At 43.9% G+C, this 12,767-nt stretch overlaps 1 protein-coding gene across 1 annotated transcript in view; it reads left to right on the top strand.

The window, feature by feature from the left end:
* The window catches only part of MTMR6 (myotubularin related protein 6), a 96,936-nt gene that overhangs the window by 57,844 nt on the left and 26,325 nt on the right, over positions 1-12,767 (top strand). The window contains exons 8-9 of the mRNA XM_040340504.1: positions 547-656; positions 3,889-4,014. Of these exons, the coding sequence (XP_040196438.1) occupies positions 547-656; positions 3,889-4,014 (236 nt within the window). The remainder of the gene's footprint in view (positions 1-546; positions 657-3,888; positions 4,015-12,767) is intronic.

A 12,767-nucleotide genomic window follows, 5' to 3' on the forward strand; every position in this document is an offset into this window, starting at 1 on the left:
AGGGCGCACACATCTAAATGTAGTCTGTTTATTAAAAATGAAAAGAAATAGGGATAATGCACTCTCTGCATTTGGAGCTGCCAAACGCACACGGAAGCCGCTGAGTAACAGATGGCTTGCGTTCCACCTGTCGGCTACTCCACACAGTTCTCCAAGGCCAGAAGATAACATACCCCAGCCACTTACCTGACAATCTCTGCAGACCGAACCAGCAGCTCACCAGCCGAACTCTTGACATGCTTTTATTCCTCCAAATTGAGTGCGTTATTCTTACTTATTGAATTTTTTTTTAAACAGCCTACATTTTGATTAGTGCTAACTCTTCTGTTTATACTTCTAAATCCAAAACTGACTTCAGTGACTTGTAGTTCACGTAGGACTTTGAAAGGTAAATACACGTGTCTGTGCAGATCTGCATCAAGAATATCCTGTTTGCATGGTAAAAGCACAGTTTCTCTTTAAGCCTTTCCTTTATGTTCTTTTTTACAGGAATATTAATAATGTGACTAAATAATTAACCTTTTTCTTTTTTTGTTTTTGTTTCAGTTTGCGGGTCTAAAAACCTCTCTGTAAGTGACTTTTTCAATGGCTTAGAGAACTGTGGATGGCTCCGCCACATCAAAGCAGTGATGGATGCTTCTGTCTGCTTAGCCAAGGTATACAGATCATCTTCATTTGTCAGCATGTATTACAATGGAATTCAATAAATCAAGAAGTCTTGTGTCCTTTGAAGTCACAGCCCCACCACTCCACCTCATCCAATCAGAGAACACTTTGCAAAGCATTCTGTAAATGGTTCCCGTGCTGAGCGGCTGACCCCCTGTGTTCACAATATATCAGGCCGACAGCTCAGAAGCAAGTGGAGATCACTCAAGTAGCGATGTCTACTTCAGTGATTTCCAGCGGTATCGGCCAGGTATGTGTATACATAGTTACATTGATCCACAATGTACCAATGTAACTATGTAGAAATATACCATTAGGTAGATTCACGTACGGCGGCTTAACTTTGTGCGGCTTAACGTATGTTATTTACGTTACGCCGCCTCAATTTAGGGAGGCAAGTGCAGTATTTACAAAGCACTTGCTTCGTAAGTTGCGGCGGCGTAGCGTAAATTGGCAGGCGTAAGCCCGCCTAATTCATATGTGGAAGAGGTGGGCGTGTTTTATGGAAATTATTCGTGACCTCATGTAAATGACGCTTCGAACGAACGGCGCATTCGCCGTCCTTGGACGTATCCCAGTGCGCATGCTCCAAATCACGTCGCAAATAGTCAATGCTTTCGACGTGAACATAACCTACGCCCGGCCCTATTCTGAATCGACTTAAGCAAACGACGTAAAACATGAAAAATACGACGCTGTGCCGACGTCCATACTTAACATTGGCTGCGCCATCTTTTTGGTGGTTTATCTTTACGCCTGAAAACGCCTTACGTAAACGGCGTATCTTTACTGCGACGTGCGTGCGTACGTTCGTGAATAGGCGTATCTTGCTGATTTACATATTCTAGGCGTAAATCGGCGTTCCCGCCCCTAGCGGCCAGCGTAAATAGACAGCTAAGATACAACGACGTAGGAGACTTACGCCGGTCGTATCTTAGCAACATTTAAGCGTATCTCAGTTTGAGCATATGCTTAAATGTACGATGGCACGGATTCGGAGTTACGACGCCGTATCTACTGATACGCCGTCGTAACTGTACATGAATCCAGCTACATGTCTGGAATGGTTCTTTAACCCCTAAGGGTAAAACAAATCTAAATGTCTAAGTCCAATTTTTTCATTTTGACATGCGTTGGTAAAACCGTACATAGCATTAAAACTACTTTGTCCATCCAGGTGGATTATACTTATATTCTTTTTTTAGTTTTTTAGGACATATTGGGCCTTCATTTGGTGGTAAATGGTAATGGATATCTCCTGTTTTTTTTTTTTTTTTTTTTTTAATCTTATCAAAGAAAAACTGGCTCAAAATAGTAAAAAAGAAAATATATATATTTTAAATGTAAATGTATATTTCTTGCTACTACTATAACCTTTAAAAAATCCAAAAGGAAAACACTGCGCTAAATACAGATAAATGTGAAATTGAAACACCAAAATTAGTGATAAATTAAAAGCTGTCAGTACCAAAATTTTTGATACAAAAAATTCAAAGCATAAGTAATAAACAGTACAGCGCTAAAAATAGACAACAAAGTGAAAGAAAGATCTTAAATAGATCTTATAGTGTAATACTGTGGTAACAGATAAGTACTATGTGATATGACACTTAGTATCTAAAGTGCCTTGTGAGAAGCACAAAAATATATAAAAAAGGAAAATAGGTGCATGAATAAAGTCCCACAGTAATGAGTTAACAGGTGGATCACAAATGAAGGTGATATAATTCAAACACTGTCCTTAAAGAGTTAATCCGTATTGGTGCCTAAGGCCCCGTACACACTCATCCTCTGGCGGATTTTGATCTGATGGTTGTACTAACCATCAGATCGAAATCCGCGCGGAATCCATCCGCGGTGACGTGTCGCGCCGTCGCCGCGATGATGACGCGGCGACGTGCGCGACGCTGGAAGGTAAAGACTTCCCACGCATGCGTCGAATCATTACGACGCATGCGAGGGAGGTGATCGGACGGATTGATCCGGTGAGTCTGTACAGACCACCGGATCAATCCGCTGGACAGGATTCCAGCGGATAGATTTCTTAGCATGCTAAGAAATTTTTATCCGCTGGAAATCCATTGGCCCGAAAAAAATCCGCGGATAAATATCCGCTGGGCCGTACACACCACAGGATCTATCCGCTGCAACTGATCCGTGGATAAATACCAGCGGATAGATCCTCTTGTGTGTATGGGGCCTAAGAAGTCTTCTTAGGATAGAGCAAGCTTCATCCACCAGGAAGACACCCAGAAGTGGTAATGTAGTCTCCTTACCCTAACTGTATGACCACTGTGACAGCAGTCTCAGCAAGCATAGGGATTTTAGGTCTCCCTCCAGACCCACTGTGGAATATCTGGGATGGTATCTAATGTCTTAAAAGAATTAGAACAAAAAGAGGACCATAGCGTGATACCGTACAGCATGTATTTAATTTGCCAAGAAGATTTGCACTTACAAGATCGTAGAAATGTTTGCACAATGTACAAAAAGTCAGATGAGAGCACAGCGGCTTCTCCTGCTTCTCCTGTCTGTTTGTGCTCCGTGCTTCCCCAACTGGAGAGGCTTGATGACGTCAAACCTGCAAGCCACACCTACGCGTTTCGTCACCAACGGACGTCTTCTGGGATTGGCTGCTCAATAATTACTGCTATAACCTACCACCAAAGAACAACCCCAAATCAGTTCTCCTGCTCATGATGATTGCAGCGATACCTCTTGGGTGTATGTTAGTTGTTGTTGTTGTACCCGTAGTACAGCCCAGATACAATAATGAGCATTGTGCTTTTTTTTTTTTTTTTTTTTTTTTTTTTAATCCTACCTAAAACACACCGACACTAATACGAAAAAAAATAGCCTGTCAAAAAAATACTGACCCTGACTTTTTGACCAAAACACTAACCCTGACATTGACCTAGATCTGGAAGGACAGAGAGTGATGCAATGTATCGCTCTTGTCCATTCACAGAGACAGACGACACAGGGGCAGACTTCACAGTGACTGACCACTGTGATAGTCAATCAGAGTCTATCACAGCCATCGGGTGACCTGGAATCGGACCTTCTGAGGCTCTCGGTGAGACCCTGGTCTCTGTGCTGGGAGCACATTATGTATATTGTAACTGTAAATTGTAGCACTGCCAATATTATGTTATTTACCTTTTACAATGTTCTCTTCCTTTTATTATCACAATGTTAATAAATCAATGCTTGTGTCCTTAGGCTATATATGAGGAGAATACCAGCGTACTGGTACATTGTTCTGATGGCTGGGACCGTACATCACAAGTCTGTGCGTTGGGATCATTATTGATGGATTCTTTCTACAGAACCATCAAAGGCTTCATGGTGAGTCCAGCTACTTCTGCTGCAGTGATATCACTGCTTTGTAGAAAACAGGTCAGTTGCAAACTTGGGAACATCTTTTGAAGCCTGGTACATGGTTTGCCCATAACCAAAGAATAGCAGATGGCACCTGGCAGTCAGTTATTTAGGCTTTTGCTCCTGTAACCAACTGCTAAATTACACAATTCTTATGCCGCGTACACACGATAGTTTTTCGGCATGAAAAAAAACGTTCATGTAGAAAAAACAACATTTTTCCAACTTCATCATTAAAACGAAGTTGCCACACACCTCGTTTTAAAAAAAATGCTCTAGCAAAGCGCGGTGACGTACAACGGCACTATAAAGGGGAAATTCCATGCAAATGACACCACCCTTGGGGCTGCTTTAGCTGATTCCGTGTTAGTAAAAGACGATTTGCGTGTTTCTGTCTGTTACAGCGTGATGAATGTGCTTACTCCATTACGAATGGTAGTTTTACCAGAATGAGCGCTCCCGTCTCATAACTTGCTTCTGAGCATGTGCGGGTTTTTAACGTCGTTTTAGCCCACACACGATCATTTTTTTACAACCCGAAAAACGACATCGTTCAAAACATCATTAAAAAATGCAGCATTTTCGGAGAAAAAATTGTCGTTTTTCAGAACCCGAAAAATGATGTGAAGCCCACACACACGATCATTTAAAAAAAAATTTTAAAAAAAAACAACGTTTTTTTTCATGCCGAAAAATGATCGCGTGTACGCGGCATGAGGAGTGTTGCCCTATTAGTTATATTGATTTAAAATCCCATTAACAATATTAGATCTACTTTAAGCAACTGTGGCCTGCCAGGCAACAAGCATTGCAGTCAGCACTGGCAGCCCGATTATTTCCTCCATGACTGGTAAAGTTTAATTTTTCCCATATAACACTGTGTCAAGTCCATTGGCAACGTTCTTTTTAATGCAATTTTTTTTCTTTTTTAGTTCTAGTTATTTATACAAGGTCACTTTTTATATTTGAATGTGGCTAAGCAGCTAGCAAAGGTTAGAAGATGCAAATCTGTCTTTATAAGACAGTAAAACCTTAGATTGCGAGCATAATTCATTCCAGAAGCATGCTTGTAACCCAAAGCACTTGTATAGCAAAGCAAATTTCCCTATAAGGAATATTGGAAATGCAGATCATTTGTTCCACAACCAAATTTCTTAAAAATGTTTGCTTCTCTCACAAAACGCTCTCAAATCAAGTTACTCTTAATCCAAGGTTTTACTGTAAAGCAATATTTGACTTCAAACTAATGAACATGGCATTAGGCCCCTCTGCATAGATGTTGCAAAAAGGAGCCTCTGCGTCCTCCTGACAATCTTGTGCATCGCTAAAGAAATGGATTGGTAACAAAATATTTTAATGAAGCATTCACTTTGCCACACTGAGCCTGGGTTCACAATGCTGCGGTGCGAGACATTGCATATAATTAGCACAGGAATCGCAGCACTTTCCTGTGAAAATTACATGCAGTGTCTCTGGGGTGTGATTTGAGCCATGGATTTGTCTCAAATATCGCACTGCATTCGCACCAAATTGATGCAGGACCCTTTTTTTGTCCACTCCAGAATCAGATCACATAAGTGTTCACATCCATGTGATCCGATTCTGCAAATCGCGCTGCGTTTTATAAACCGATTGCGGGGGGGTTGTTTAAGCGGAGTTCCACCCATTTTTTAGTTTATTAAAAGTCAGCAGCTACAACAAGCATAGCTGCAGACTTTTAATAAACTGAGACTCGCGTGTCCCACGATCCAGCGATGCGGGCGCACGGAGCCCTGCTCCTCTCCCCCTCCTCTCCCCGGTGCCGTAATTTCTACTGTGGGCACCCGGCTGCGACAGCTTACAGCTTCACGGGCGTGCGCGCACTGCGCATGTTAGGCTCGCGCTGCGCTCTGCCATTGGCCAGCGATCTTCTGGGACCTGTGTTGTGTCCCAGAAGTCCACTGGCAGGGAGGGGCCGCCTAAGGCGACAGGAGGAGTCGCCTAGGACCTGGAAGGAGGAAGTGGGACAGGAAATCCCACTAAAAAGAGGACACACCCCCCCCCCAAAAAAAAGTAATTACATGCCAAATGTGGCATGTCAGGGGGCGAGGAGTGCTTAAATCGGAAGTTCCACCTTTGGGTGGAACTCCGCTTTAACTTAAAATACACTCTGCAAATGGTTTGCATGGACGAATTGCGATTTAGATGCAGTGCCAAATCCGCAGAGAATTCACTGTGAATTTGAACCTCATCTAGTGTGAACCCAGGCTAATTAAAAGCTGATTATATCATCTGTCGATGTTTAAGCGGCAACATATTCTTATCAGAGCCAGACTTCCCCTGACCATGTGAACATGATTACCTGGTGCCCAGTACACCCCAGACTTCTGCATACATGTCTACTATGCGGGCACAGCTTAGAGCTCATAGTGTTCATATAAACAGCCCACAGCTTGTACACAGACACAAATGGAAGAAGGCATAGTCACCTGCCCTGACTTCTTCCTCTTGTGACCTTTGTCCTGGTTTTCTCGGATTGTTTGCCTGTCACCAACGCCGACCGCTGTCTTTTCCAGACATGCTTAATTCTCATCTTACTTGTCTGGTGTTATTTTATCCTTCAGTCACAATGGCTTATGCTGCTCAGTTACCACCGTGGGTTCCTGTCCTTATGATCAGATAACTTCTCCCAGCGACAGAAGAGGCGTTCAGTTCTGCAGTCACCACACTATTCCCACAGGCCAAATCTCTACAATTAATAAATATTTCTATAAGAAATTCAAAAGTGTTTCCTTCTTTAACAACAATCACTTCCTACAGTCATGCAGAAGAATTATTAGCTAGATTCAGGTAGGGGCGCGCAACTTTAAGGCGGCGTAGCGTATCGTCTTTACTCTACGCCGCCTTAAGTCATAGAGGCAAGTACTGTATTCACAAAGTAATTGCCTCCTAACTTACGGCGGCGTAGCGTAAATGCGGCGGGCGCAAGCGCGCCTAATTCAAAATAGGCTGAGGGGGCGTGTTTTCTGATAATTCGGGTTGACCTGACGTGATTGACTTTTTTTGGAACGGCGCATGCGCCGTCCGCCTACATTTCCCAGTGTGCATTGCGGCTAAGTACGCCACACGGTCCTATTGATTTCGATGTGGACGTAAATGCCGTAAATCCCTATTTACGGACGACTTACGCAAACGACGTAAAATTTTTGAATTTCGACGGGGGAACGGCGGCCATACTTTAACATTACTATTCCAACTATTTGATGGAATAACTTTAGGCCTGATAATGCATTACGTAAACGGCGTATCTGTACTGCGTCGGCCGGGCGTACGTTCGTGAATAGGCGTATCTAGTGATTTACATATTCTACGCCGACCACAATGGAAGCGCCACCTAGCGGCCAGCCTAAATATTGCACCCTAAGATAGGACGGCGCAAGCCGTCGTATCTTAGATAGGTTTAAGTGTATCTCTGTTTGAGAATACACTTAAACTTAGGTCGGCGCAGATTCCGAGTTAGGTCAGCGTATCTACTGATACGCCGACCTAGCTCTATGTGAATCTAGCTATGAATCTCCAATGATTATTACCACATATGATACCAAGTAAAGCCCAAAAAAACTACAACTTTATTCACATATGTCATAAAGGAAGAAATATATAATCAGACACAGATTCAACCTCTGATTATGTATACAAATAGTGGAAGAACATAAATTAAAATACAGGCAGTCCTGAGTTACATACGACTCCTACTTACAAACGGAAGGAGACAACAGGAAGTGAGAAGAAAGCTACCTCTAGGAAGGGAAATTCTCTTCTGTAAGAGTTATCATGGGAAAAATGTGCCTCCGCTGAAGCTTCATCACCAATCCTTGTTTCCACAACACCCCAAAAGGACAGAAAGTGAGGTAAAATCTTCTGAACAGGGGCACAGACAGCAAACAAACGTTACAGGGTGTTAAACCTTCCCTATGCTACCCAAAAACCTAAAGATGATTTTTTTTGGATGGTGTTACACTTAAACAGTTTACCTGTTCCAGCTTACATACAAATTCAACTTAAAGTGGTTGTAAAGTTCTATGCAGGGCTCCGTGTCTGAATGGACACAGGGAGTTGTGACTTGACTTGGGTGCCCTCATAGCAAGCTGACAGAGTAGTCACTAAAATTCTATCGAAATATATTGAAAAAAGAGGGGACTTTTTATATGAAGCACAACACCAGAACCAAATGAATCAATTAGTTAGTAGATACTATTTAATGGTGCACATGAATGGATGTGGGACAGTGAATAACATGTAATAAATAACATAATAAATACATATAAATGTATACACACACATAAGTGTTCCTACATAGTAAAAAATATATATTAAAATGTAATAAATGTAGCCCAAACTTGCATATAGACATGATTGATTGCACATATGTCTATATGCTCATGTTCTAACAGTGAACGTTTTGACAGGAAGAGAGGGCAGAATGATGCCTTTTCAGATTAAAGTTACTCCGTCATGAAAGTATGAACGTTGTCACTGCTAACCTTTGAAAATGTTAGTTCCCTGGCTGTCATTTTAATGTTTTCACATCAGTGCTTTTGGAGTATCTGGAGTCTCTGACCTGAAACCAATGTAGGGATAAGAAATGCTGTTAGGAGGAGGTTAAAGCTGAAAAATTCAGCAACTTTGCAAACAATTAAAGTGATTGAATGAATGAATGAAAACTTATATAGCGCAACACATGCGAACTTAATCGCCTCTGGGCGCTTGTTGTTCCTGTCTCCTTTGGTATCAAAAGAGATGAGTCTTGATCTTTCTCCTGAACGCCAAGTGGTTTTCCTCCAACCGAATGCTGGTTGGTAAAGCGTTCCATAGTCTGGGACCCTGGACCGCGAATCTCCTTTCTCCTTTGGACTTGTAGTTGGCTTTCGGTATCTGGAGGAGATTTTGATTGGTGGATTGCAAAACGCGATTGGGATTATGAGCTTTTATTTTTTCGCATTGATAATGGGGAGCATTCCCATAGATACATCTATGCGTTAGACAGAGTGCTTTAAAAGTGATTCTGTCTTTTACTGGCAGCCAATGAAGGGATCTCAGTGAAGGTGAGATTGATTCCCAGGGTTTTTTCCCAGTCACAAGTCTAGCGGCCGTATTTTGAACGACTTGTAGACGAGCGATTTGGTACTTGGGGAGTCCGAGGTAAAGGGCATTTGCATAGTCCAATCTTGAGTTTACAATAGCTCCCACCACGACCGCTATGTCTTCCTTGGGAATAAAAGGAGTAAGTCTGCGTAGTAGGCGCAGCAGATGGTGAGATCCGCTGACTACTGACCCTATTTGTGCATCCATTGTCATGTAGGAGTCAAAGATGACCCCTAGACTTTTGACTTTGGCGCTAGGGGTGATGCTTTTGCCCAGAATGGGCGGGGGGATCCAAGTTGTTGCAGGTTGATTCATACGTTTGGCGTGAAACAGGAGAAGTTCTGTTTTCGCTCCATTGAGTTTAAGATAACTCTTTGTCATCCAGTCCTCTATCAAAGAGAGGCATGTCTCTAGATTGAGGTGGTGATCCTTTTTATTGCAAATGCGGAAATATAGTTGCGTGTCATCTGCATAGGAGTGATAAAGCAGTTTTTGACTGCTAATAATCTCAAAAAGAGGGCGAAGATAGATGTTGAATAACACCGGCGACAGGGGGGATCCTTGAGCGACTCCGCACGGTAATGTGCGTTTCTCAGAAGTGAAAGGTCCTAACTTCACTATTTGCGATCGGTTTTCCAAAAAAGAGGAGAACCAAGATAAATCGCCTTCTGCGACTCTGGCTACTTCAGCTAGCCGAGTCAATAAAAGCTTGTGGTCTACTGTGTCGAAGGCTGCGCTTAGGTCCAACAGAACCAGAAGACAAGATTCTCCTTCGTCTGCGGCCTCGAGAGCGTCGTCCCATATTTTGAGCAATGCGGTTTCTGTCCCGTGTCCAGGCCCGAATCCCGATTGAAATGGATCAAGTAGGTTGTGGGTATCTAGATGCTGTTGCAGCTGTTGTACCACTACTTTTTCCATTACCTTTGAGAGTACATTTAGGCCTGTTATTGGACGACGGTGGAGTGGGTCCTTGGGGTCCAGGTTGGGTTTCTTCAAGATGGGTCGAATTATACCCTCCTTCAACTGGGAGGGCACTATGCCTTCCCTGAAGGATTGGTTGATAAGCTGCGTGATAGGAGGTGCCAGGATGTCGGGGCATTCCTTCAGCAGTTTAGTGGGGATGATATCATTCGGCGCGGTGCTGTTACGCAGAGTACCGATGATATTTTTAGTGGCATGGTTCTAAAGCCAAAAGTTTTTTTTTTTTACCATAAAGTATATATAAAGCTTAGTTTTTTTGTGCGGGAGCGCTCCCGTGTCCTGCTGCTGCGTCCATTGACACAGACAGCAGGACTCGGCCCCACCCCCCTGCTCCTATGTCATTGGGTTTGATTGACAGCAGCGGAGCCAATGGCTGTGTTGCTATCAATCTATTCAATCAGGACCCAAGAGAACATTTGGAGCTAGTGTGCTTGTTCCCGTCGCTGGAAAGACCGGGTTCAGCTAAGTAAAAAGGGGCTCTGGGGGCAGCTGCATCAGAGGAGGTTTTTCACCTTGATGCATTAAGGCAGGGTTCGACAAAATCCGGGCGCCCGGTCACAATTGCGACTAGAATTAGCTACCTGGCGCCGGGGAAGGAACCATAGGCCTGCAGAAGGCCGCATCCTGTGTCTCCGTGCGCCCCCACTTCCCCCGCCGCAAGATTGTGTCGTGCCGGCCGGTAATTGAGGCCGCGGCCTTCTGCAGGCCTATGCTTCCTTCTGTGATTTGGCACCATCTTGTGGTGGCCGTTGGCATGACAAGTAAACCAGCAACAATGCTAATGGAGCTTCCCCAGTGTTTTCACTGCCATCTCCTTCCCTCTAATTGGAGCCCCCAAACATTTATATATATTTTTTATTCTAACACCCTAGAGAATAAAATGGTGGTCGTTGCAATACTTTCTGTCACACCGTATTTTTGGAAAAAAATACACTTTTTTTTAATTAAAAAATAAGACAACAGTAAAGTTAGCCCAATTTTTTTTTATATTGTTAAAGATAATGTTACGCTGAGTAAATTGATACCTCACATGTCACGCTTCAAAATTGCGTCCGCTCGTGGAATGGCGACAAACTTTTACCCTTTAAAATCTCCATAGGCGACGTTTAAAAAATTCTACAGGTTGCATGTTTTGAGTTACAGAGGAGGTCTAGGGCTAGAATTATTGCTCTCGCTCTACCAATCGCGGCGATACCTCACATGTGTGGTTTGAACACAGTTTACATATGCAGGGGCTACTCGCGTATGCCTTCGCTTCTGCGCGCGAGCTCGGCGGGATGGGGCACGTTTTCTGGCTCCTAACTTTTTTAGCTGGCTCCTGGATTCCAAGCAAATTTGTCAAACCCTGCATTAAGGTGAAAAACCTTGAGGGTTTACAACCCCTTTAATGCATTAAGGTAAAAACCTTCTGTATGCAGCAGCCCCTTAATACTTACCTGAGCCCCTTCTCGATACATCGAAGTGCATGAGAGCCCTCGGCTCTACAGGGACTCTCCCTCCACATTGGCTGAGACAGCAGATCATGCCATTCTGATTTCTGCTGCTGTCAATCACAGTTAGTGAGGCAATGAGGAGAGAGAGGGGTGAGGCTGAGATGCATTTCCATGTCTGAATGGACACACAGAACAGCGGCTTGGGATCGAGCCTGCTTGGGTGCCCCCATAACAAGCTGCTTGCTCTAGGGGCACTTGGCAGGAGAGAGGGGCCAGCAGCGCCGGCAGGGGACCCAAGAAGAGGAGAATCAGGGCTGCTCTTTGCAAAAGTACTGCTCGGAGCAGGTTAGTATAACATGTTTATTATAAAAAAAAAAAAGGACATAGTTTTTAATATCACTTTTGGTCCAAATAGGTGCATGTCAAGACTTTTCTCTATTACATACATATATGTGACAGGTTTATTGCACTCCTGGAGGATGCACTCCTGTTGTACCTCATTAAGAGGTCTTAATGTTGTTGTACACTGAACCTTATTAAGAGGTCTGTACCCTACCTTCCCAGGCGGATGGGTGGCTTAGGTATGGTCATCCCGGTGGTATTCATTGAGTTTTTGAAACATAATTTTGGTAACATGCTGGCAGAGGAACCACCTGTGTGGGTTGGTATTTTTCAGTCCTGGTTCAGGCCTTTTCTGCGAAGTTGGGAGAATGGTGGACCAGTAAAAAGCCTGGGGATCTGATACGGTAAGCTCCTGGCCTAAGTTGCTTCGTGCCTGAAAATGCTTCGACAGTGGCGAGTGACAGCGGAGAAAATTAAGTCTCTTCCTAGGAAGGACCTGGAGAAGGGTTGTTGAATCTGCCTTTAGCGAGCCACTGTCTTTAACCACTTCCTGCCCGGCCTATGGCTGATTTAAGTGGTTTTGAAATCCTGACTGGACGTCCATGGACGTCCTGCAGGATTTCATGCCGCTGCCGCCCGTGGGGGCGCGCAGCGCGGCGATCGGTGATGCGGGGTGTCAGTCTGACACCCTGCATCTCCGATCTCGGTAAAGAGCCTCCGGCAGAGACTCTTCACCATGTGATCAGCCGTGTCCAACCACGGCTGATCACGATGTAAACAGGAAGAGCCGTTGATGGCTCTTCCTCACTCGCATCTGACAGACGTGAGTAGAGGAGAGCC

Source organism: Rana temporaria, chromosome 2 (genome assembly GCF_905171775.1).
Source record: "Rana temporaria chromosome 2, aRanTem1.1, whole genome shotgun sequence".
Classification (NCBI taxonomy): Eukaryota; Metazoa; Chordata; class Amphibia; order Anura; family Ranidae; genus Rana; species Rana temporaria.